At 39.4% G+C, this 27,571-nt stretch overlaps 1 protein-coding gene across 1 annotated transcript in view; it reads left to right on the forward strand.

Annotated features, from left to right (window-relative positions):
* MTHFD1L (methylenetetrahydrofolate dehydrogenase (NADP+ dependent) 1 like) overlaps nucleotides 1–27,571 on the forward strand; it is a 148,600-nt gene that overhangs the window by 44,425 nt on the left and 76,604 nt on the right. The window contains exons 18-20 of the mRNA XM_032101848.1: nucleotides 3,735–3,875; nucleotides 10,402–10,470; nucleotides 18,259–18,370. Of these exons, the coding sequence (XP_031957739.1) occupies nucleotides 3,735–3,875; nucleotides 10,402–10,470; nucleotides 18,259–18,370 (322 nt within the window). The remainder of the gene's footprint in view (nucleotides 1–3,734; nucleotides 3,876–10,401; nucleotides 10,471–18,258; nucleotides 18,371–27,571) is intronic.

The raw sequence follows: 27,571 nt of genomic DNA on the forward strand, positions 1-27,571 counted from the left end.
TTTTTTGTGTGGACTTGAAGGGATAGTTCAGCAAATAAGTATGTGCATTCTTTTCAGTGGTGTAAAAAGCTAACCTGCATTACTATATGAAAGATTCTGGAAGTTTATTAAAGAACTGGCTGATAAATTGAAAGCCAGACTTCTCCAACACCACCCGAACAAGTGTTCCTGGTGTAACGTAGGTAAATCAATTTCTGAAACAACGCAGAGTGGAACAGCAGTATCAGGAGGAACAAACTCGTTGTGATGATGTGGTGTTGCTCCTAATTTGATGAAGATCTTGTAATATAACATTCTGGATCATGAAGTTCTGACTGTTTTTATATTTTGATGTTAACAATTCTTGTGGTAGAGAGAAGGTTCTCACACATTTTGGGAATCCTATCTTGAATTTTTATTTATGGTTTCAGACCTCTTCTAGGCCTTATGCCTAAATAAAGAGACCAAGACATAGTGCTATGTTTTTTGCAGCAGGTAAAGCTAAGTCAGATTGGAGAGAAGAACTTCAAAGAGAAATCATAAAATCCTAGAGCAGTTTGAGTTGGAAGGGATCTTAAAGATCATCTAGTTCCAGCCCCTCTGCCCTAAACAGGGATGCCTTCCACTAGAAATGCTCACTTGTTTTGGTTTTGAACACACAAAATAGAAATTTTTCTGTCTGTAGCTTACAGGAAATTCAGTATTAGCTAATAGTCATTTTTGATAATGGGCTAGGACCACAAAATATTATACTTAGTATGAGTTCCTTCAACACTTGAGACCTTTTCATATGTTTAGATTTTTTTCAGCAACTCAATGTGGTTATTGGTTTTAAGCCGGGTTCTGCCAGCCTTGCTGTGTAGTATTTCACCACTGTAATTGTACTGCTGAGTTAAATGTGGGTTATTTTATTATAGAGTAGCAGTTGACAATATGGCTATCAAATGTTGCTTCTGTACTTTCCCAGTTAAAATTAATGCTTTCAATATTGAGATGTTGGACTGATGCATATCCATTCACATTTTAACATGAACTTAGTGACTCAAGAAATAGAGTTAGCAGTTAGGAAAACTCATTTCAGAGCCTAGACAGAGATCCAGAGAAAACAGGACTTCATAGTTAACAGATGCATTTTATAAATATTTGGAGTGATGTTCTAGCACTCTTAAAATCAATGACACCTGTGTAAAATGTCAGAGCACAGCAGGCACAAAAGTCTGCATTTTAATGAACAGGGATGCTGTGGTTTCTAAAGAGTATTACATGACTGATGCTCTTGATCCTGCAATTGAATCCATGTGGGTGGATCCTTTCATCAATAGAAAACTGACTTTGCAGCTAAGACTTCTGTCAGCACTTCATAGGTGTATAAAGGTTATTAGAGTTAAAATAGCACCTGCTACTACAATCTTTTGTGCCTGTTTTTTCAATTAAATTTTATATCACTCTTTGAGCATCTACCTGGGATTATTTTTCCTGTTCTTTTGGGTTTATATAGAAGCAATGATAATGAAAATGTCTTTTGTGGGTCTTCTGATAAGCATTCTGATAGATTAGAAGTATTTCACTATATGGATTGGACATGGATTTCTCAGGCTTATTTCTCATCTTACATATGCTGCAGTGACTTACTGAGGACATTCTCAAATTCAGAGAAGATAGTGGTATCCATGTCATCACAACACTAACAAAGTTCATTGCATATAGAACTGCTTCCAAAGGATACAGAAAATCTGTTTTGTAATTTCAGCATTTCACTTGAATCCCTATGCCGAAAATCTCAGTTACAGAATAATTTTTCTTTTTGGTGGTATGTATGACTCCCTGCCTGTACCCAAAGCAGAAAAGTGCTCAGGTGTCTTCAGAAGTTTTGACTAAACATGTGGGTACATAGAGGTCAGCCTGAATAAGGCTGCTCTGGACTGTAGCTGTCAAAATCTAAAAGCAGGAACATGGGTTAAAAAAGGGCAGAAGCTCTTAAAAGTACTAGGCAAATGCACAAGAGTGGTGGGGTGTATGTTCTATGTAGATGCTTCTTAAAAACAGACAAAGCTCTCAATTTCAACAGATTCCTCTGGTATTAGTATGGGATACATCTGCTAGAGGTCTGATAGAAACAGTCCTGGGGCTTTTTTCTTACATGGATAGCAGTAGGATGTAGTTACTAAACTTTATGTAGACATTAATTGCTGGAGATGGAGAGATTACTAAAGAAATTGCAGTTCTTGATCACTGCCAACATTGCATTCCTATCACATAATACATTAGGGGCTTTTCTTTTCTTCTCTGTTTATGTTCTGACAGCATGTGGCCTGAGTTTTACTAATAGTGAATTAGTACAAATACTACTAATCTATACAGCAAGCTCTTAAAGAGAAGTAAAAACTATTACTTACATTGTGCTGAAACGCTGTTTCTAAAAGAATGATAGAACTGATGCCACATATAGTTCTTGGTGCTTTTTGACTTACATATTTGTTCATTTAGGAAAAAAAAGGGGCAGAGATATATTTTACGTTTTCAGAGGTCAAGCACAAGACCTAACAGCATAGACTCTAAATTTTGAGCTTAAGTAGAAAAAGAATGATCAAATGTAGCAAGAATGTTTTTGAAACCAGAATAAAAAGCTGTTGGAGATCGTTACAGAAAAAAAAAATTAAAAAAAAAACCCTCCACAATGCTGTGTTCTTTTGCTCAGGCCAGTAAAACTCAAAAAACATCTGGTGATTTTCTGTTTCTGCCACAGAAAAAAAATTCTTGGTCCTTCAGGGAGCATCTCTAAGGATAATGTGAGCTAAGGGGGGGCCAAGCAGTCTGCAATGCTGGTCCTCAAATAACTGTAGTGTAATGGAGAATATTAATGAGGGAATATAAGGTGTTTGAAGTTCACAGAATCATACAATATCCTGAGCTGAAAGGGATGCATCAAAGTCTGTCTCTTGGCCCTGCACAGCACCATCCCCCGAGTCACACCATGTGCCTGAGAGCACTGTCCAAACACTTCTTGAACTCAGACAGGCTTGGTGCTGTGACCACTTCCCTGGGGAGCCTGTTCCAGTGTCCAGCCACCCTCTGGGTGAAAAATCTTTTTCCAACCTAAACTTCCCCTGGCAGAACTTCAGGCCATTCCCTTGGGCCCTTCTCACCACAGAGAAGAGATCATTTTATGCCCCTCCTCTTCCCCTCACAAGGAAGTGTAGACTGCAATGAGGTCTCCTCTCAGTCTCCTCTTCTCCAGGCCAAACAGACCAAGTGACCTCAGCTACTCCTCATATGGTGTCCCCTCAAGGTCCATCACCATTTTTATAGCCCTCCTTTGGATGCTTTCCACTATTTTTATGTCTTTCTTGTATCATGGCCCCAAAACTGCCCCCAGCACTCAAGGCGAGGCTGTCCCAGTGCAGAGCAGAGTGGGACAATCCCCTCCCTTGCCTGGCTGGCCATGCTGTGCCTGATGTTCCCCAGGACACGCTTGGCTCTCCTGGCTGCCAGGGCACTGCTGGCTCATGTTCAACTTGCCATTGACCAGGAGCCCCAAGTCCCTCTCCACAGCTCTTCTTTCCAGCAGCTCATTGCCCAATCTGTACGTACAAGTTACTCTAGTTTTGCGTAATCTCAAAAGCTGTAGGTTACCATTTAGAACTTGTTTGAATTCCAGTGTGAAATTTATCTTTCCTGTGTTTATTCCTGATAATCACCTATGAGTATTTCAGCTGACTTTGATTTGGTTCATGATTCTCATTTCTACTTTACAGGCTCAGTTTGATATTGCTGTTGCGAGTGAAATTATGGCCATCCTGGCACTTACCACCAGCCTTCAAGATATGAAAGAAAGACTGGGGAAAATGGTGGTGGCTAATGACAAGAAAGGAGAACCAGTAACAGCAGAGGATTTGGTATGTTCAGTGCTGTAGAGACCTGTGAATAACCTCAGACATGTCTGTTTTGCCTCTTGAAGCATTAGAAAGGCAGGTGCATGCCAAGGATTTTGCTTTGAACAGCACAGTCAGATATCAAAGAAAGATCATCTTCTGGGCCAAAACCTGCTTGAGAATGAGAACAAGATGTAGAACTCATTTCTTCAACTCTGGTAACATCTGGTTCAGGAAGCCTCTGGTCTCCATAACCTACTTGGATCATTTTCTGCAGTTCTTAAGGCAAACAAATTCGGTGCTGGAGGGAGTCAAAGTGCGGACTCTTATTTGAGAGAGCTGGTAATGTTTGCTACTGTACTGAGTCTGCTCAGATGTTGCTATGATAGTTACCACATGAATGCCTCTCCCACTGAATCAGAATGGAAACAAGCTGTTCTTAATTCAAAGGTTGCTGATAGTGCTTGGGACAGGGTTATCTGTCTTTTTTTTTTTTTCTTTACCTTAACTAGTTGCTGTTTTCTTATTCCCTACTTTAGCTTCTGAAAAAAAATCAGTGTGTTTTTTCTTTAAATCCCATTCTATCCCTTGTATCCAGGCTGTGAGTCGTTGAACACTGGTTGGAAGGTCACATGTGGTTGTGTATGGCAGGTTCTGGTGCAGCCAGAAGCTACCAGTTGACATTTGTAATCAGCTGCATGCCAGGAGTAGTCTAATGCCAGCCCACTGGTGGTGGCTGCCTGTATCACAGAGGCTCTGTATGTTTTCTCCTGTTTCTCCCTGTTCTGTGAACATCTGCTCAAACTTACTGAGTATTGAATGAGTAAAGCAATGAGTGTCCTGCCTTGTCAGCAAAGATAGCAAATCTGCAAGTCAGGGACACCTTCATAGGCTTAGTGGATTCCAGTTTAATAAAGAAAAGAAAACATACCTAGTGTGCCTGGATTTAAGAATGAAATTAAGATAAGGTTAAAAATTTCTTAATACAGTCATCATTACAATTCAAAGTAAGTCATCTACTCCCAATTATGCAAGAGACATGAAAAACTGCATTCAGTATTCCAGCTGTTGAAGTTGTGCTTTTGCTTTTCAATTGTATAACTTTGTCTTGGCCAAATGGAGGGGAATGTGGAATAAGTTACATTATAAGGCATATGCAAAATCTTTAAAATTATTTAGTGTTAGAATTAAAACTGCATTTGAAATACATGATTTTAATTTTGATGCTACTTTTGTATGAAGGTACTTTAATTTATTAACATTGCAAAATATTTGACCTGCTAACCACTTAATGCTAATCAGCTTGATGAATGAAGGAAATGGCTTTTCCATAGGGGCAAAAGAATTTTAGAACTTTTACACTGTGTTCCTAAAATGAAAGTTGTGCTCAGCAAAATGTCTGTTACTAATTCAGTTTTCTTTGTCCTTTTTAAAAACAAACTTCCTATGCTTAGTGTCTCAATCATTTGATAGTGTTGCTTGTACTGAACATATGTTTCTAGTTGTTCTTTAAAGCAGTGTTTTGTATTATACAAAAGAAAAACCGCCCAGAAAGAAAAAATCATCACAGTCTGAAGGACATGTGTTATGAGTATCTGCAGCTATGCTGCTGCATTCTTTTTCTTCTGGAGGTTCTCCATACCATGCACAGGAAAGACTTGTGTGCATGTCATGACTGGGAGGTGCAGAAACTCTTACCTCTTTTGTTGTGCAGTGTGTTAAAAATGAGTATGGGAACTATGGGAGTAAGCAGAATATGATTTTGTGGTTAAGGATGTAAAGCATCTCTTTGAAGCGTTCTATTCCTATGGTTTTGCAAAACTTACATGTGGTGCTCTGTCCACACAAACTGATTCTTACAGCACATAAGGAGTTATGCATTCCTCAGCTGGTTTAATACTAAGGAGCTAAACAACTGAAATTTATGGAAAGAGTGAAACACCATCAAGAACTTTGAACCAGGAGAAATTATTTTCTGTTGTCTCAGGTTGAGCATCCAAAATTGGTGAATATCTTTGATTCAGAACAGATTCAGTGTACAGGTTTCTCTTCTGAAGAATGGGAGCAATTGTTCATTTCTGAAGACTTACTAATATCAGTGAGGAAGTCAGATGCTGTGGTGTTGGGATTTTAAAAATGTCAAAAGAAATTAGTGGGGTATCAAATTAAATGCTGCTTACTTTGTACAAGGAGAGATAGCTTATGAATAACCATACTGCACTGGTGAAAATGTACTGTATAAAGTTGAATCCTCTGGAAACAACAGCAGGAGAAGTATAATCAAAGACAATAACAAGTCATAATTCATGTGGACAAAGAAGACAAATTTCTGTTCTATCATGTAGCATTTCATTTCTGTGGCTGGTTTCTTCCCACAGGTGGTCAGTCTGTTTGAACAGCCTGCAACGAAACCTACTGTTTCTAGAGTTTAAATGCAGTCTCTACTCTTCCACTGCAGCTTGTGCTGCCTGTGTTGATACAATCCAAGGATTAGATCTTGAGAAAATTTTCTCACACGTCAAGAAGTTCGATGTGAAGCTATTCTCCTCCTGAATTTTCATCCTCCTTTCAAGTCAGGGTCAGGGAAGAGGTAAAGCTCTGTAGTTCAGAAAGGAAGGATCTCAAGACAGCTGAACAAAGGAAAAACACTGTACAAGATTTTAGAATGCTCTCAATCCAGGTTCAATAATTTTGACTTTTATTTTTGTAAAACAAAATCCAGTTTAAAAGCTTGAATCTGTCATAGTCCATTGACATGGAACATTTTAGCCAAAAGAACTGCAATTGCATATAGTTCTAAAAAACTTTAAAGGCAACTTTATCATGAGAAATACCACACAACCTGAATAATGGGTCAATTCTACCTATCATTGAAAAAATTTCTGGGGTTCATGTTTATATCCTACACAAATTGAATTTATGCAAGTTTAAATGTTTAGACAGTAATCTTTAGTTCTTTGAAATCTATGTGAACCAAAACCACTAAACCTTTCTCTGTGATTTGTTTCCAGATGTACACACAAAATATTTCACAAAAATACAATTGCTCTTAATTTTGACTTTATATGCAATATATTTATAATAATACAATAGTAAAACCTAAAATACACATTGGCAGATATAAACCATATGCAGAGACAGGCTAGAAGTAATAGAAAAAAGATAAATTGAATATTTCATGAATTGAGAAGACTCTTTCCACAAGAGTAATGGATTAAATGTCTATCCTCTGTAATGGAATATGTTGAACTCTTTGCCAAAATGTGGTGCTCATTGTACAGTATTTTGAAGACTTAATTGCTTTTTGGCTTTTATAGTGAAGTAGAATTCTGATGGACACATACCATATTTTTATGTGAAGCTAAATCGGTATATATGCCCTAGATCAGTATTTCAGCAGATATGAAAAATATTAAATAAATATGTCACTATTTTTTTTTAAATCAGGCTTCTTCTCATCTTACTTTCTGCGCCATACTGTTAGATTTCAGTAATTCCAGGACCAAAAAAAAATAAATAGCTTCATATTTACTTACATAAATGATTGTCAGCTAGCGAGATTTTGTTCTCTGGTTCATCAGAACCATTGTGTACATTGTTCACTTCAAACAAAAGAAGTTGCAGTTCTCAGATTATGGTTTAAGGTTTAGTTTTTTACAGGACTGAAATTGCAGAAAGTGTTATTATTTTGTTAGAGACTATAGTTTCAATTGAAGGGAAGTTACAAGTATTTCATTATTTTTCTTATAAAGAAAGGGGTTTTTCTCTGCCCTTCAGTCTGTGTAGCCTTTATTCATTTCATAGCAGTTACTTTCAGTCACTTTCCTTGTCATCTGATGCTGGCTTTCATTTCCGCTCTTGGTAGACTTCAGAGACTGCTCCACTGGAAGTTGCTTTGAAAGTATTTTGGATTTTCATCTAAGTTTGCCTTTCCTGTGTCACGAGTATAATTTATTTTGTGCTCTGTGATCTGTGCTGTCCTGGGGAGCATACCTGCCCTGACGGCTGGTGGATAGATGGAAGGAGCATTATTTTCAGGAATACTTGTGATCAGTTCCAGGAAGGAACCCAGAAAAGTTGGATGTCTGTATACAGTTGATTCAGAGCCCTGCTTCTTTCTTCTGACAGTGAGTTAGTGGAACGCTAGTGATCTTCGGGCTCTCACACATTTAATTGGTGTGTGTCTAAGCCCTTAATTCTTTTATAAAAAGTTTGTCTACCTTTTCTGAATTGGAAATAGGAACCTGATTCCTTAAATAGCTCTGAGAATTGGATCCAGGACTTGGAGTGAGCTGTAGGAATTGTTTACTAGATACTTGGAGGATTGAGGATACAAATAAATGAAAACTTTATTCTCCCAGTCCTGTCAGATAGGTATGAAAGCTTTATTTTTTGTGTAGCTTTTAAGGACTGCTGTTGACACCAAACCTGGTTAAGAACCATGGGAGGCAGATAGACACAAGATATGCCTATTGGAGTATTTACGTTTTGGTTTGGTTTTGCTTTCAGCTTCAGATAAAATGAATTGTTGTGTCCAGAATGCATGTCTAGTATTTCCCAAATAATGCATAAGTAATATCTCCCAAAAAGTTAAAATGCAGAGGAAGTATTTTTTTACTTCACTGTTTTTATCAGATTGGTGAAGATATCAGAAAGCATAGGAGACAGGATTTGAGCCATTGTTTTTTAGAAGGGGCAGGGGAGGAAGCTGAGGGAGAAGTGTCCTGATTTTATTTTTCACCACTTCTTCCCTCAAGTCTTCTTTCCAGTAGGGCTGATGTGTGGCAGCTCAGGTAAGTTATTCTTACTGTTGACCACTTCGAAGACCTGATGTAAAGTTTTGCATTTGGCTTTTTTTTTTTCCTCCAGAAATGAGAGTATTTGGGTATATAGGCAACATATAGCACCAGGCTGTTTCTGTAGAAGCGGTAGAGCTTCACCTGTTTTGAAAGAGCTGAAGCGCTTACGTTTCTTTGCGTTTTAATCCTAGCTTCTAAAATTAACATCTTAAGAAACAGCAATCTATTCCTTTGCTAATTCAGAAGATGAAAAACTAGGCTGTTTTGGTATCATTTTCTCATATCTTTGTGGATCCATTGGGTTTTGTAAATAGTGGGAGATGCAGAGTGCAAAGGAAAATCTTTTCCTTCTCTCTCTCCCTCACTGTCCTCCAAGGAAACGCTTGCTATGCATTAGTAGACACCAGTTTTAATATTTTGGTTTCAATTCAGTTTTATCTAAGGCCAAATATTCTGCATCATTTTCCTCTGAAGTCCGTGCTCAGATGTGATGCTCAGAAAGGGGAAAATTTAATTTTATAAAATACTGTACTTAATCACCACATACTTTTATGTCTCTTATCTGTTGCCGTCAAAATTTTCATGCTGACTTTGATTGCTCAAATTTGGCGTTAGTTGACAAAAGCTGTGTTGAAAATTATACTGGCACTGTTTTTATTGCTTTTCTTCATTTGGATATTATTGTTCATCTCTTTATAGGCTGCTTGGATATTGTACCCATGTTTTTCAATCTTCATTTTAAACAATTTACAGCAGCTAGGATTTTTGTTTGGTTTTCATGTTTCTTTTCAATACAAAAATATATTAAATTCATTTTGTTTTGCATTCTCTGGCAAGTCTATGAGCCACTCTTTATAACACTACTGTGGTTTTTTTGAACCATTATCTAGTTTTTTCAAAACGAAACACATCATCTCAAAATCAAAGTAATTCAAGAATGAATTTGAACATATGTTGGTGGTTTCTAGATATCACTCTTCATATAGTCTGATAGTCATGTGCACACTCTGTAGCCTTTTTTTTTTCTAAAATGAGCATTGAAATTTGGTGTAGAGGGATGTCATGATTTTTATTTTTTTTAAGATCAGTCAGTGTAAAATTTATACTTCAGCAAAATTTTAGAGAGGACTAAGGTTTTTTACAACCAAAAGGCTGCAATTTACTCAGCTCCTTTTGTGCTTTCATCATCACCGTAAGGCACCTCTAACTTTTAGTCTTCTGATGTATTTGTTATCTGTCACTGGTAAACTCTGTGGCTGCTTCATCCTGTATCTCTTATGTATATATTTGTACAAGTCTTGAAAAGTACCCTTTCTGGTTGTTGCTAGCTATAGATTTATGCTATTGATTCTGTCATAAAAGAAATACATCTGTCATTTCTTTAGGCATTCTTAGCAAGTTATTGCCTTCCTGCTATCTCAGGTCTCAGTGGCCTTTGGCACTTCATCTTTTGTTACCTTGAACAACCTCATGCTGATCACTTAATTCTGTTTCTGACCTCTCCATGAAATAGGACAATGAAATTACCTGGTGCCTTTTAAGTGTATTCAGAACAAAATAATTTTTGATTTTGACACACTGTAAGTACAGGATTTTAGAAGTCTTGAGGTAATATCTAAATAATATGCATGACTTTAACACTGCTTTGAACTGTAAGGGTTGTTTTAACTATAAGCTTAAGTGTAACTTCGAAATGTTGCACCTTAGAATTGACTTCTAAGTCAGTTAAAATGTGGACTCTTGTTTTTTAGGGAGTAACTGGTGCTTTGGCAGTTTTGATGAAAGATGCAATTAAGCCCACACTAATGCAGACATTAGAGGTAAGTATGGCTTATGATGCCAGCCCTTCTCCAACTTTCAAATTCCATAGTGTTCTGATCATGCTTCTCTTCAGCAACTCTGCTTGACTTTCAAAGTTCAAGCCAGAGTCAGATCCATAAAGGGATCCTAGCAAATGTTCATTTGTTTATGTTAACTATTCGACTCTATCTGCGTTTATATCTTTTTGGTGGTTTTCTTCCTCTTTGAGATATGGCTATAGTCATAATTTTACCAAGTGTTGCAAACAAGCTGCAGTGCATTGTTGAGCTGGTTCTGAGCACACTGGGAGGCAGGTTGGTCATCCAAGTCACGGATTTGCTGCTGTGTCCCACCTTGTTCTTATGGGGAAGTTTCCTTTTTATGTACTTCTTTTATAGGGATGTTCCCATGATTCCCACAGCCCAGCATTTTGTGTGGAAAAAAGCAGCTTTGCTGTGGCCATTCTAACCTGTATTACAGTTTGTGCCATTCATAATCACAGGAGGGTCCTTTTAGCTGTTTATGCATTTTCAAAAGATGGCTCCCAGCCACCCTGTCTTGCCATAGTGCCATCATGGACTAAATGAAGCTTTGATGGGCTATGAGAGGAATGTTTTACACCTACCCTAGTGAGCTTGCTTCCAAAAGCTTAAATAATGTAGAATTAGTGCAACCTAACTTTGTGCTTGGGCAGTCTAGTATCGATATTTTGACAGGAAACTGAATGATGAGCAACATTCAATGGGAGAAGGAGAAAGAAAAAAGGAAATAATGAAACAGCAAATGCACTTGGAGAAAAATCAGTGGGGTTTTTTTTTTTTTTTCCATTTGACTATCAAAATTACACAGCTGGAATATTTCACGACAATTTTTGATATGGTGAAAAGTTGAAGAATGCAGAAAGATACCAGTGCAATCAATCTCCAGTTTGATAAAATTACCAGATAAAAATGTCTCATTTTCTACAGCATGTCAAAGTGATAACTAATTTTTTGCTTTTGTCTTTGGATTGGGACAACTTCCTTGTCTCAGGGAATATTAGAAAAATAGAATTTAAGTCTATGTTATTTTATTATAGCCATCTTAATTATTTTCCCCTGCAAAGAAAACCTATTCTTTCATGTGGCTGTATGAGTGTGTGATAATTTTAATGTAACATCCAATAGCAGAAACTGGAGGTCACATAGGATCAAGAATGTCACAGCCAGAACTGAGTATTAAGTCACCACTTGGATAACATTGTGTGTGTTAAGCTCCAGTGACAAGGTAGCTTTGATTCTGACTGTGTAGTCACTCTGTTTGCACATTGCATATCTGTTGGAAAGTACTGTGGTTTTGTTGCAGTGTTTGGAAAGACAATTATAAATGTCAGGAGAGTTTCTTTTGATTGATAGGAATTTGGTTCTGGGACATGCATGCATATATTTTTTTCCCTGCATTTCTTTATATTCACATTTCTATGCAATAAAATTCCTGCCTTTTATGTGGTATTCTTTTCTAGTCTAATCTATGCTATGGCTGAAACATCTGCCAACTTTCATCAAACACTATTGCTTGTTAGCAGGACCCTGACCACATTACCCAAAGATACATTTTTCCCCTAAATTCTTCTCACAAAGTTATTTTTGAAACAGCAAACTTAAGCAGCTTGGAAGACTGCTTCATGCTCCACTCCTCCTCTTTGAGTCTTAAAGATGAGTTTTTGTCACCCTTTGGATACTTGCTGGCTTGCAGGCTAATGTAAGTCATGTATCGAAGAGTGGAGATCCCCGATTTATCTGAACGTTTTCCAAGATAGTGCTCTGCTTTGGCTGATGTCCTTTTGGACTGTGTCATTGCTCTCATGTAGGATCACAGAACCTGCTGAGCTGGAAGGAACCCCTGAGGATCACCAAGTCCAGCTCCTGGCCCTGCACAGTACCATCCCCAAGAGTCACACCATGTGCCTGAGAGCACTGTCCAAACACCTCTTGAACTCTGTCAGGCTTGGTGCTGTGACCACTTCCCTGGGGAGCCTGTTCCAATGCCCAGCCACCCTCTGGGTGAAAAACCTTTTCCTGATATCCAACCTAAACCTCCCTGACATAACTTCAGGCCATTCCTTTGGGCCCTGTCAGTGGTCACCACAGAGAAGAGATTGGTGTCTGCCCCTCCTCTTCCACTCACGAGGAAGTTGTAACTGCAGTGAGGTCTCCCCTTGGTCCCTTGGTCTCTTTCAGGCCAGACAGACCAAGTGACCTCAGCCACTCCTCATATGGCTTCTCCTCAAGGCCCTTCACCATCTTTGTTTCCTTCCTTTGGATGCTCCCTAATGGCTTCATGTCCTTTTTTATGTTGTGGCACCCAGACCTGCCCCCAACACTCGAGGTGAGGCTGCCCCAGCACAGAGCAAAGTGGGACAATCCCCTTCCTTGCCCAGCTGGCAATGCTGTGCCTGATGTTCCCCAGGACACGCTTGGCCCTCCTGGGGATGCAATGGCCTGCTCTAGTACTGCCTATGCTGTTGAGCTCTCTTCATTATTTTTAATGCTTCATCAATAATGCTTCATCTGAATAGCAAGAGGTGCTACTTTTAATAGCTTCAGTAAAAAAAAAAAAAAGGAAAAAGGAGGGGAACAAGGAACATGTGCCCTGCACACTTTTGAGTGTACTCTAGTGAACCGCTTGTGAGTTTAGAGCCCTCTAGCATGATAGATTTTAAGCCAAAAGAATCTTAATATACCCTGAGGCAGATGTAGATAGTTGTAGGTAGATGCAATAATGTTTCTTCTGCTATACATAATGTCGTTTTTCGATGAATGTGTGAATTGCAAATCAGAAATAAGGATAACTGAAGCCTGCATTACACTTGAAATAATCCTAGTAAGTAGCACCCAAAAGTTAGCATTTTAAGTTTCCAAAGAGGTTACCAAAAATAATTGGGAAACATAATCCTAATCCCTTCAGGGAGAAAAAGTTCTTCATAAAAGTTTAAAGACCTTTAGCAACAGCACTGCAATTTGACAACAGTAAAATTAGAAATGATCCTACAGCACATAGGTGGTGGAAAAATAATATGATTATAGAGAACACAAATACAGCTGAGAAGGCACCATGGACCCATCTGGCAATTAGGGACGAAACTGTTCACCAAAGAAGGTCATCCAGATCACTTTGGGGAATGGCAAAAAGGCTGTTGATGAGGGAGAGCAGGAGATCTGGGTGACTGACAGTTGATTTGGCTGATTTAATATGTAAGTCCTAGTGTCTGTGGGTAAGCAGTGGCTGGAAGTAGCCATTGCAGAGATAGGAGCCAAATAGAAGTAGCTAGTGCAGCTGCACTCCTCTGTGATCTGGCCACGAGCCTGAAGGTGGGAATTGTGTTAAGCCGTGGAAGTCTGAGGAGTTGCTTCTAAGGGCCTGTGAAAAGGGAGAAGAACAACATGCTGGGTAGATTTGTACCAACTTTTTATGGATGTCTGCATGCACTGGGGAAGAGGCTTAGAAGGTCATAAATCAAAAATGGCCGAATGTCAGTCCTGTGTGGAACTGAACTGGCAACTTATGTCAGTGCTTTTTTTCATATGTGAATTGATGTGTGTTTTAATTTGCTGGTTTTTAAAGAGGTTTCATGGTGGGTTGCTTTCCGTCACAGTCCTGCTACTCTGACACCATAAATTCCACCTGAAACTGTTAGTGATTGACAGTGTTTTATATGCAGGAGTGACAGTAAAAATCTCAAAATGGGAGACTCAGAGCACTCCATTTACAATAACCACAGACTTCAGTGGAACTTATATCCAGTGCTGTAAAATTGAGATTACTTTGTTTGGAATGTACATAATGATTTCATAGTGTTTATCCATGTTTCTCATGACAGATTTCTTCTCTTGTCAACTGATCCCTTAATGTTTAGCATTTATTTATACCATGCGTAACAGAGCAGCTGCTCTATGGGACAACCCTTTGTAGTTGCAGGCTGGCTGCTCTGGGATGGTTTGTTGTGTTACTTTTGAAGTGCCAACCACAGTAAAGATGAGAGAAGGATGGTAATAAGTATTATAAATATCCTTCTAGCGGCCAGATAACTTCAAATATTTATTGACATTCTGGGTTTATTTTCTTTTACTGAAACTTGGATAATAAAATTTTCTGTACTGAAAGCAGCCAGCAGAATGCATTTCTGTGCCACTGTTTGGTTCTCCATATAGTTTATTAAGAGCGTAGCAAAAATAAGTGGCAAAAACAAGTGATACAGATGGACTGGCACAGTCACTAAAGCTGGCCTGAGAAGACATTGTTGTCCCTATTCCAGTGTGTGCCTGAGGCTCCCAAGGCCCTGCTGGAGTTCACTCTCTTCAGTATCTAGACTTGACTTTTCTGCCAGGATTGAAAAAACATTCCAGTAGCTCTTCCTTTTCTTTTGGTGGATTTCAGAGCTCCAGGGAGGGGCACCTGTCTATGCCAGTGATTTAGTAGTATGTTTGGATTTCAAGTTAGTCATGGGAGCCTCTTGACTTCCAATATTCTGGATTTTGGATCCTGCAGTCCAAATTTCCTTCCTACCCATGTTGTGTGGACAAACTCTTGGAAGCACAGTTGCACAGGGAATGTAGGAGGAGACCCTTCTGGCACCTCTCTTTGCATAGCTGCTGTAGTATGTGCTGGGCTGCCCAGTCACTGGCTGTGGTTCTGGGTCCATGCATCTCATCTGCCCATGTGTGCACTGGGCTCTAACAAGACCAGCCCTTTAATTGCTTGCCACAAGAAATTAGGGCTTGGAAGAGTAAAATTAGATATACTGTGTAATAAAAGACAAATTGGAATAAATTGTATTGATGCCTTTTCCTGATCTTAAAATAAAGAATCAAACACAGTTAGAAGGGAAAAAGGGATTTTTACCTCTGTATTTATTTTAAGGATCCTTAGGTGCACACATCCAGATCAAATGCACCTCAATGCACCCCGCAATGCACGCCCACAATTGATCTGGTATAACATTATAGGTCTTACTAATTAGCATATCTATCAAAGATTCCTCAATGAGAGGCTTGAATGAGCCCCCCCCCCTCCCCAAGGAGCCTTCCCCTGGATGGTTCTATCTTAGTTTACAGAATGTGTTCTGGAGAGGACCTTGGGGTCTGGGGCACACTGATCCCTAACTACGAAGCTTCTATGATGTTCATCTCCTAGCTTGACAAACAAGGCCAAGAATGTAGGCAAAAAGCACTAAGAATACAGAAGTTATAAACAGGTATATAAAAGGGGTATAAAAGAAAAGGCAAAAAATCATCATGGCATCAGTATGGATCTGAGTCTGGTAGCTGAAAACTTGTGATCTTACTTATTTGAATGCCAGAAGCATAAATACTGGATTAAAGTAGAAGCAAAGCTTAAACATGGTTTGGTGGAAGTTGTTTGCATTTTATTCTGTATGTTACAAGCTCTTTGGAATAGGGATAACATATTTTGCGCATCACCTGTTAAATGGATGCCCAGTTAAACTTTGAAAGCATACATAGCTCATGTTAATTTTTTGCGTACCTGTGTGAAGTCCCAGTTGATGTTGCAGTATGTGTCCATTAGCAGATAGAAAACAAGAAAAGAAACCTAATCTTAAGTAAATGCTATGAAGTCACTGTGTTATAATTATAGTGATCTACATTGATTCTCTTATTACAGGGCACAATTTCTCTTTATTTAGTTCTTTGGCTCCTGTTTCTACTCTAACATGTTCGAGGCAGAGTTACCTGAGTTGTAGCTTAATTGTGTCATTCCTGGAGAATAGCCCACCCATGTGTGTGCACGTGGCAATGGCTAAAAAGTTACTTGTCTTTCTTCTGAGCAAAACAATTAATTATATATTATTACTTCTAAAGGAAACAATAAGAAGAGGTGCTTTTTGTTGATACATCATTTTTGTATATAATTTCTATTCATCATTACTAAAATGTCTGTGTTTTCTGTAAAACACCGTTTAGATTACAGTAGTGAAATAGAGATTTCCCTATGTAGGTTGTTTCCTTAAGACACTGGTGGCTGGGGGGGGGGGGGGAGGAGGAGGAACCAGCTTGTATTATATGGTTAATAGTTTCCAGGTTGTGGCTCAGGACTGTTGGATGTGCCCTACAGCTGATCCCTAGAACACTGTCGTCCTTAACTGTTGTTTCTGGTCAGAACTTGGGGGAGGTTGCCCTGTAGTTTGCCCGAGATTTTGAGGGTTGACAGTAGTTCCTAATACGGAATGTGAGAAGAACATTAATGGAGATAATGTGAAATTGTCTGCTTACCTTTTCTTTGACCAGCTGGGCACTTTAAGATGCATAAACACAACTACAGGCATTTGTTTGCCTAAGTATTTTCTAGCAAAACAGCTGAAGTGACGGCCTTCTGTCTGATTGTGTATTCTGATTTAGAGAAACAGTAGCAGTTAATGTCATTTTACCTAATCCTAATCCCTTTCTGTGGATGCTTACTTTCTAATTTCTCCTTTCCTTGGGATGCCTTCCGAAAATGAGAGGGAAGCTGAGAACTGTTTCCTACCTTAGAAATTCCCTATACCTAGTTAATTTGCTTACTCCTTGCCTCTCGTTTCCCTGGTTTAGATTGGTCTGTGCTACAGAGTCAACTTTTCCTGTGTATTTGTATGGTGTCTGGTGCAGGAGAATTTGGCTCTGCACCTGGGTTCCCAACAGCAGCGAATGTTTTCCACTGTGTCAGTATCCACACTGTACCCCAGCTTGTCCCTTGCCATCTCCTTCTCCAGCTCCTTAAGCCTTGACTCTGGTCCCTCATGGCTTCTGCTGGCTCCTCTGCCTGCACAGAAATGGCTGTTGCAGCCAGTGAGGAAAACAGGAGCACACAGGGATGGAGTAGGGCTGGAGCTGGGCTCTTATTTGTGTATCTGCAGCAATGCATTTAGTGCTTGTTGTAGTTCGTATGCCAGAATAGCACACCACAGTATTAGAGCTGTGGAAATACGAAACATTAATTAGTACAAAGTGGGGTGGGGAAGTTGTGCAAGTTACCTAGAGGTTGCACTACTGTCTATTACCTTTCTAGGAATTAAGCAGGTTCTGACGTCAAGGCCAGTCAGTGAATATGAGGTCTCAAGCACCTGAGATGTACCTAGAACCCCTAAATTGTCTAATGGCACTTCCTTGCTGTACGTGCTTTGATTAATAAAAAATTTTGATTAGTCTGCAAAATTATTGAGGTGTGGGCTGGAATAAGGTTAACTTTCTTCACATCAGCTGGTACAGGGCTGTGTTTTGGATTTGTACTGGAGACAGTGTTGATAACACAGGAATGTTTCTGTTATGCTGAGCAGGGCTCGCACAGAGTCAAGGCCTTTTCTGTCTCTCACCCCACCAGCAAGCAGGCTGGGGCTTACACAAGATGTTGGGAGGGGACACAGTCAGGACAGCTGACCACGACTGGCACAAGGGGTATTCCAGACCATATAGCATCATGCTGAGCATACCAAGCTGTGGGAGGAAGGGGGGATATTTAGAGTGATGGCATTTGTCTTCCCAAGTAACCATTGCACATGATGGAACCCTGCTTTCCTGGGCTGAACACCTGCCTGCCCATGGAAAGCAGGAATTAATTCCTTGTTTTGCTTTGCTTATGTGTGCGCAGTCTTTTCTTTACCTATTGAATTTTCTTTATTTCAACCTATGAGTTTTCTTACTTTAACCCTTCTGATTTGCTCCTTCATCCTACTGTAGAGGAGTGAGTAATCAGCTGTGTGGGGCTTAGTTCCTGGCTGGGGTTAAACCATGACATCTATACATCAAATTACTTACGTATATTTCTTTATCATCCAGGGAACACCAGTATTTGTTCACGCTGGACCTTTTGCTAACATTGCACATGGAAATTCTTCCGTTTTGGCAGATAAAATTGCCCTTAAATTAGTTGGAGAGAAAGGATTTGTAGGTAAGTAAATATTCAGTTTATTGTATTATGATCTGTTGGTAAATTGGCAGTGATGCAAGTGAATGGAAAAACTAGCAGTTAAAGGTAAGAATGCTAATTTGTTATTAATATCAGTATAAAATAATCTTTAAGTGAGTATATAATAAGCCAAAAGCACTTCTTCTCTTACCCTGCCTTTTGTCTCAAGTCCTGTCACCATGGTCCTGTCACCATGTTTGAGACTCCACAAGGAGTCTGAACCAGTCAAATGACTGGATTGCATTGAAAGAGGTGTCCTGTTGTTCAATCTATTGGTATCCATCTGGCCACACTTGATAAACCAACAGAAACCATTCTTTTTTCCTGCTGAATTATTTCTCTACCAGTTCAGTAAACTCAGCCAAATCAGAGGTCAGATGTCCCTGAGCCAGTGCAGAGGACTAGCAGAGGCAGGATGGTAGAAGAAAGATTAATACAGCCTCATTTTGGTGGCTGTGAGCCATTAGGTTAGTCCAGCTGCATTGTCAAACCTCATCATGAGGCCCTTATGTTCCCATGAAAGCATTTGAGTGGACAGACTCTTTTTATATTAGGAATTCAGCCTGCACAAACAACAATAGACACACATAGAGCTTACAGTTGCAGGCTAAATAAACTTGTGGCTGAACAATGAACTAGCTTTTATAAAAATCGTAGTGACTGTTTAAACCTTAGAATTAATTAAATAAAAGGGGTGTTGCTGCTTTGCAGTAGTAATGCTGCAGCCATTCTCTTCTATGTCCTGAACATCCAGGATGGAATGCGTTAATCCTAAAGCTGGAGTTCGAGTACCTGTGGAACAATGCTCTTGAAAAGAGGCAGCAATGTGAAAAATGTAGCGAGGTTTCTTATGCTAGCACCCTTAAAACTAGTAGAGAAACATGGATGTATATGCTTATGTCATACCTACATATTGGAAAGGATTCTTTTTACAGTGTTGTACAGCTTAAAGGTCTGTTTATATCCCTCTATTCATCAAACATCCATTCAAAGAATATTTTGCATTCTGAATACATTTATTTAACGATAGTTGAATTTGTATTTCACTGGGCCATGTTTGTTGTTACATGGCTTTGTGGAATGAAGAGCAAAAGCATTTAGGGTAGCTAACATTTTTCATAAGCCGCGTGAAATTACTTTGTTTCTGCAGTGAGCAATCGTTTCAGCTGAGGAATCAGTTGTGTATCAAGTGAGGGAAAGTATGTTGGCGACAGTCTTGAGTCTTGATCCTGGTTTCAGAGCCCAAAATGTATTGCCTTATATTTGGATTCCCTTCCATTGAGTGTGTCCCTCAGGCACTGAGAGCATTTCTTGCTTTTTTTTCAGTCTTATCCACCTGTTTGTCTTTAACGCTCTTTTCTGCTTTGTTTGTCTTTGGCTCCAGTTTCTCTGTTGGGAGGCAAAGCAGCATAGCTTCAATATAGGAAAACCTTTGTGCGTTGCCAGCTAAAGGCGCTTGTTCAGATTTTATTCCACAGAACACAAATCCCCATGAAACTGGCTTCAGAATAAGACTGCCTTTGCTCTGCAGAGCCAGGAACTTCAGCATGATTTGTAGATCCTTGTTAGATTATTAAAAGCAATAGTTCACAGAGTGGCCTGCTTAAATAAACTTTGCAGGTAGTCACAAGAGTAAATGTTTGCTCTAATGGTTGTAATTACCCTAAGCTTTATGGTTTAAAAAAATAAATTTTTTTGATAACTAGTCAGAGCACGTGGGCAGAGACTACATGTAGCATTCACTGATTTATTAAATACTGTTCTATCCTACCCTACACAACCGAAGTCTAAAATCACAGCTACAAAGTGTGCACCAGTCCACACTGAGGTAACATCCATACCGATGGAGAGCCCAGTGCCTTGTGAATCTGTGCAGCAAAGCAGGTAGCAAAAAACTCCACTGCATTCCTGCTCACTGTGGAGTTTGCCTGAACCCTGCATGGCCATTGAAATTCCATGGAGAAAACTGATCCAGTAGTTAATTCAGACAGCCGGTGTGCAGGACAGCTATCCTGCAGTTAGGTAAGTGGCTGAATAAGTTTAGTTACTCTTGCTAAAAATAAAAGTTTTCACTGTTCCACATTTCCCTTTTGTCAGTGTTCTTGTGCATTAGATCTGGCACTCATTAAATCTTGTATGGGCGATTACAGTTCACATTCTGCCATGTAGGTTAGTTCCATAAGCTCAGGAAAAAATCCAAAAGGTGCTAGGAATAGAGAAAGGTGTCTTGCAGAACCACGTGGCTGGGAGAGGCATTTTAGGGACCACAGGCTATGAGATTGCTCTCAGTTGCATCCAAAGCAGGAACATCAAAAATCTGTGACAGAGTCTGCTATTAAATTATTTTCCTGAATAGTAGAATAAATACCTTAATGTACATATGTTAGCTCACTCACAGAGCTGAGATGGGATGATGATATAAAAGATATGTAATTCATATATTTACTGGTTTATATATTTAGAGTTTATAGCTATTTCTTATTCTTTTTTTTTTTTCACTTACACTGTATTTATTTTAGAGCAGAATTTCCTTTTAAGTGTTTGGACAGTACTAAGGAGAACAGCATGGCTTGAATTTGCAACACAGTTTTGCAGATACAAACTTTTTAAACTCTCTGTCCTGGTTTAAGCACCCTCCTTCCTCCAGCTGCTTGTTTCCAGTCCTCTGCAACCCCTCTGTTTCACCAGCACACCTGTTCACAAAGCCACGTGACAAGCTAACTGGAGCCTTGGTCTCGATTGAAAACAACTACAACAAAAAAAATTCCTTTCCTTTCCCCTCACAGACAGTGTCTGGGCAAACAGCTTTGTGTGACAGGGGGAAGATGAGATAATGCCATGTAAGATGGTGTTTTTGCTGAAATAAATATTTATAGTATTATAGCCGCATTTGGAGCCTTCAAGTGCCAGTAAAGCTACTGTGGATGATTAGACTGAGCTGATCAGAGTGAGCCTGCACTGCCAGAGCAGCTAAGCCTGTCTCCTTTCTCAGACTGTGATCAACTGTTTTTGCATGACATCCCAGCAGAAACCTATTGCCCTTTTTGTTGGCTTAGTTTTCTGCTGACTTAACACAGAAGCGGTTCAGCCCAGAGTCACAAAAACACCAGAGCTGGTGCAGGAGAGGGTGAGCTGCGGCAGCCAGCAGTGAGAAACCAATCTGTTGTGTAGATCCAATTGCTTGTGTGACCATGTGCCACAGCCAAGGCAAAAAAAGAGAAACCTTCTCAAAATGTTCTTCTAAAATTTATTTTTAAACCTTACTTTCTCTCTCTGGCCTGCGTTGCCTGTTTCTCTGCTTGCTTTTCAGCTGGAACGGCATCGTGCTGTGTCTTTTGAGTAGTGTCAGGTAACAGTGATGTAGACAGCCTGCTTTAAAAAAAAACTAAATGAAGTTTAACCATTGAGTCCTGTTGTGAACCCTCCCTAACTGAAGGCATTCCCTGTTTCAGTTTCAGGTATCCAAATGAATCAAAGGCCCTCATTAGGTTTTAGATAGCTTAAGCCTTTTAGCTCAGCTTTTCCTTTCTCTCTTTCCTGAGCCTTGTTGCTATGCACTGATGACTCAGTCTTTTTGCTGTAATTTTGAGTTCTTCATGTGAGTTTTGCCACTGAACTTTAAGTGCAATGCCACAGCTGCCACTGGCTGGTTTGCACTTGTCTGTCCTCTCAGCTTTTTAGTGTTTCCCTGCAGATTCCCCCCAGCCCTGCTGCGAGCGACAGTGGCCTACTGAGCATGGCTGCAGGCATCCCCTGCATGGGGAGCACCCACGCTGTGGCACAGTGAACGTACCCATCATCACAGCTGCCGTGTCCCTGGAACTGTTGGTTTTGTGGCGCTCTGAACTCAGGGCTTTCCTGAGCTGTCAGTGTGTCAGAAATTATTGCACTACACAACTCAACAGAGTACCCCATCCATCTCTTTAATCCCTTGATGTTTCAGCTGAAGAGAGGGGTTACTGTAAATCAGAAGACAAGTGAAGCATGAGTAGATCCTTGGAATCCTAAAGCAAAGTTCTTCTCAAGTTTGTTTTTCAGGTTTGGACTTCATGTTTGTCAATTGCTTGCTTTGCTACTCTTGATAAGCATGTCACATTTGATGCTGAGAGCATGCTGTGCTGGGCAACTTTGTCCTGGTGTGTTTTATCAGGTGACAAGAAGGGAATTACTGCAAACTGTTGCTGACTTAAGAAAAGTTCACTTTCTTTGATGTAATTGGAAAGAATTTGTAGAAGCAGTAAATTTTTATAAGCTAAGTAATTGACTCTTTTTATTGTGTTGGTAGTCTGTTGGTTAGAGTAAGCTAATGATGCTAGCTGTTCTAAGTATCTCTTCAGTACATACAAAGTTGTATTTCAAAGGGTATCCATTTTACATACTCTCAGAGCAGACATTGTTTGACAAGTTTATAAAGTGCCTTATAAAAATTGTATGTGTTTAATACACTAAGTGAATAATCTTAGTAGATTTTTTTTAAAGTCATAAGACACTTCAATCCATTTTTTAGTGTACTCTTTTTCCAAAAAAGGAAATAAAGCCCAAATACTTTGGCTAAACTTCTTTTGGCACCACTAGTACATGTGATATTATTACATTTAAATGTCAAGTTCAAGGATTTATTTTTAATATTTTTTGCTTGATACTACAGGCAGCAACAGATACCATTAGAAGGGGATTCCATGCAGTGACCCTCCAGAAAGCTTTAATTTTTAAGAGTCTTCCCAGCATCTTTCTAGCTTGTGTTTATTTAATCTCTGACTTCTTCACTCGTATTTTCACAAAGAAACCCCAAGTTGTACTGTGATTGCTTTCCAATATTTTGCTGTCTGAACAATGTGGCTTTTCTTGTTAAAGTGTTAAAGCAAGGCTAAGGTTTCGCAGTATAGGATGGTTGATGGCATTATCAGTATAGGTGTTACTTGCCTAGTCCTGATCTGTGTGTCCTACAAACTAGAAAAAGGATGTTCAGAACTTTACAGTGGTTTTCTCTGACCCCATTCATAGTGCAGCTGCCCAAGCAGCTGTGCTGGGCACAACTGTGACAGTGGTGGGGAGGGGGAGGGAAGGTGATACTGTGTTAGTTGGTATTGCTGAGAGGCTCTTAAAGTTGTGGTCTAATAATACAAGTCTCAGTGGTACCACAAACTGCAAAATAAGGTGCCATTACTGCTAGAAGGTCCATGAATCTGTGCCGTTCACTTGTGAGTGGTGGTGCCATTCACATCCAGGCTGCCGTTTTTATTGCTTTCCTCACAGCTGCTGAGGTAAAAGTAAATTCCATTTCTTTCACTTGTTGTAAAGTGGAAACAAAAAAATCATCTTCTTCTTTATGCTTTTAAAATCTTAGCAAATTTTCTTACCAGTAAGCAGGAAAGTCTTCAGAGACAAGATGTAGTACAATGTGTTTTTCTTCACTGGCATGAAGTCAGAGTTCCTGAAAGCTGTTTCCTTACTGCCTTGTCACAAATAATCTGGGTGCAGATCATGCTTGCTTATAGCTTGCTGCAACTGGAAGTCAGGTGACAATGATTTAAATTACTATCTATTTCTATTGCAGGAAGTGCTTAAAACACTCTTGAAATAATTTATGAATTATTATGTGAAATGAGAATCAAACTTTTTTCTTATATTCAGAGTCCTTGAGAAACTTCTGACTCCACTTTGTCGCTGCAGATTGCTATAAATTTTTTCTTCTGCTCTTTAGCATACATTTCAAAATAAAGCTTTGCAGAAGGAAGATTGAGTAGAAGAGAGCTATCCTGAATGTTTTTGTGTGTAAGGAAGCATTCTAGCATTGACTTCAGTATCATATGTCTTTGTATTTCAGAGCTGAATTAATTTGAAATCATATTAATTATGCAAAGCTGAACTCAAAACTGAAAGTTGGTATTGATCATGAACTATTGAATTATATCTAACCAATATTACACTTGGCATAAAAAAGTAATGTTTTGCCCAGTCAGGAGAGGTGGTGCTATTTTGAAGACAAAACCTCCTAAATTGTGAACTGTCTTGTAGTGAGATTTTACCTTCTTCCCTTTAAAAAAAAAAAAATACGTCTAAAAAACGTGTTCGAAATTTACTAAGTCTTTCCTTGCTTCGAAGCATATTTGTAAATGTTTGTTCCCAAATCTGCTGTTTATATCCAGAATTGCAAGGGGCAATTTAGAGGAATAGAATCACATGTGATTATAAATCATCAGCCATTTAGCTGAGTTCTCTGCTTTATCTGACAAGCATATCAAGTGATCTCCTTCATCAGCCGACTGAACTCCAGTTTGAAACCAGCTAGGATTTTTAACTCTTGCTACTGGTGAGCTGGCTGGGTTGCCATGGCCAGTTTGGACTCATTTGTTCTTTTTTTTGTAATACTGTGTTAGTTTAGTCCTCTCTTCCTCAAGTGATAATTTTTTATAATACTGTCTCTAACTATTCAAGCACACATTTTCCATATGTCACGGTGATTGACTTAATACTGCTAGGCTCCCAGATTCCTCCTTGCTGTTTGCAAGTACGAAGTTCCCAAATCATAGGTCAGATTTTTGTCATTTTTTCTCCAATGGCAGTAACTCTTTACTAATAGCTTTCATTCTGCTTCTCTTCGTTTCTTCATAAATCCACAGGAATGCTTTCAAACTTTGTTGTTGCCAATAAACTCCATCAGTGTTCCTCAGTCTTTCTGCTGAGGTGGTTTAACAAATAGTAAATGAGAGCCCTGGGGCTGGTCCTCTTTCCTGTCCCACAGTTCTTGTGTGGTGGCTGCCTATTCTCTCCCTTAATCATGTAGTTACGTTCTTCCAGCCTTGCTGACAGACTCCAATGTATTGCTATAGCAGTTTCTTTTGTTCCTCATCACTGATGAGATGTTGTCCTATTTTCATCACTGGAGAAAGCTTTTAATCTGGCATAGCCTGCCTCTGGTAGACAAAGGTTATATTTCTTACTTGTTTCAATTTTTTTTTAAGTTATACTCCTCTTAAAAATCTGTTTGGAAACCATAAAGCCTGTAGTCACTCAGATTTCCCCCCATTCCTCGTACATTACTTGAAAATAGGTTTTGATACTTTTCAGGTACAAGGCACCAAAAGAAAAGGAACTTATTTAAGATGCTGATACAAGCTTTGCAGTTTGTTTTTTCTTCTTCTTCCAGGATTTTGAAAATTCTGTTTCACACTTTATTAAGAGCAGTGGATTCATCTCTTGTGCACTTTGGGTCTTTAATTCCATTTTTAATTTATTACAGTAACCTCAAGTTATTAGCTTCTGGTTTTTAATTTGTGAGGCTGAAGACCTTTGTAATTTGTTTGCATTTCCTTTGCAGGCTCTGACACTTGTTCTCTAGCATAGCAGCTCGCTCTGTCTTTTCCTGTCTTTTAGAGCTTGTGTAATTAATAGTGACGTTATCTTCTATTCAAAAAGTTCACCTTGCAGGGTAGCAAAGCTGTTTATTTGACTGCCTTTCCTCCTAGTGACCAGAAGTTACCACGGTTCTCAGGCCAGATTTCATGTGAGAGACCAGGCATTTTAATTTGTACATTTAGAGAATTTTGAAGTAGTTGGTGATTTCAGTATGAAGAAAGAAATTTTAATGGTTACATGACAGAAAATAATTAAGAGATAGCATGGCCTTGTCACAGTTATTTTCAATGGGGTTTTTATTGTTTCTGGGTGGATGGATGCTGCTCTGTGCCTCACTAGAAAAGGAATTAAATGGTTTTTCACAGACTAGGAGCTGTGAAGGGGCATGTGTGTGTTGGTTGTGTGCTGAATGAAGTGTCACACGGTGACTGAGCTGGCTGGGTGACAAACAAGCAGAGAACTGGACATTCATAGCTTGTTTGAGAAATCCATGTTTTCTTCCCTTCATATGGATTTTCAGAGTAGAACGGAGATGCAGTGAGATGGTGTTTGGGATGGTATTGAATGCCTGGGGAATGTGTGTGATGATGATGGGGAGGCAGGAAGGGCGGTGGGAGTGTTCCTTCTGGTTGGCTGTTAACTAGAGCTGGCTGGCTCCTGAGGAGCTGGTGCCGTGAGGAAACCTGTCCTGTCTCCTCTTTCTGGCCTAGCGAAAGATAAGAAGACAAAGCTGCCAAGCCCATTGCTTGCCACCAGCAGCACACAGTCTCTGATGGAGATCTCCTGGTCTGTCATGTGGCTGTGGTGCTGCAGTGCCTGACAGGAGCCATACATCTTATTCCTACCTCCATCCTTGACTGGCTTTCTGGCCTTGAGCAAGTAATTTCAGCCTCTATGCCTGCACATATAATCCCATTCTTCCTGATGTGTTTTTTCAGTTTACAGACTTTCTTGGGGGCAAAAACTGTCTCACCATAGCCAAGTGGGGAGATGACAAGCACTGCTATAACAAGAACTTTAAGGTAACAGGGCTTTTGTAGAGCCATGGCAGCTGCCAGTACTTAAACATGCATCAGGAATTTACTTACAATCTAATGTGGTATTTTAATGTCCTGTATGCTGACCTCTTCTGCAACATGTTAGAGATGAACACAACTCTTTCCTCTGGCAGTGATATTCATAAACTAAATGGAGTGTACAACTGTTAAGGGCTATCCATTATTCTCAGTCTCAGGATAGTTACCCAGAGGTAAAAATAGATAGGAAGGATCTGTCATTCATACAGAAAGTAAAGGCACTGCCCAGTTCCTGATAAATAAAATACCATTCTACTGAGTAGAAACTGATGACATTGCAACTTCTGTTTATTTCCCTTCCCTCCTCAAGTTTGCAATCTTACCTAGTTTTAAAACTCCCAATGCATAAGAAGCAGTTCCTTTTGTTCTCTTGTTACCTACTGGTTGTATTGTTTTCATTTATAAGAGGAAAAGAACCAGGGGTTAAAAAAATTGCAAACAGTAAAACATCGTGCATGCTAGGAAGTTCTCTTAATTCATCACTTGGCAAAGGAAATAAAAACAGGCTCCCTAGCTAACAGCGTTACTTTTGCTTAGGGTTATTTGGCAGAAAATTCATCATCCCCTCTCCATTTGTGAGTATTTCATATTGACTTGCACCCTTTAGCAAGGGTCAGCAGGGCAGAGTATGCATAAAGAGTTCAAGTCCCATTTCAAAGGCTCAATTTTAATTTTAATGGATGGTTTCTTTTTAATATCAGTTGAAAATGTTAGCTCTTTATTACACTTTTGTTTGGTTGGTTTACTG

Source organism: Corvus moneduloides, chromosome 3 (assembly GCF_009650955.1).
Source record: "Corvus moneduloides isolate bCorMon1 chromosome 3, bCorMon1.pri, whole genome shotgun sequence".
Classification (NCBI taxonomy): domain Eukaryota; kingdom Metazoa; phylum Chordata; class Aves; order Passeriformes; family Corvidae; genus Corvus; species Corvus moneduloides.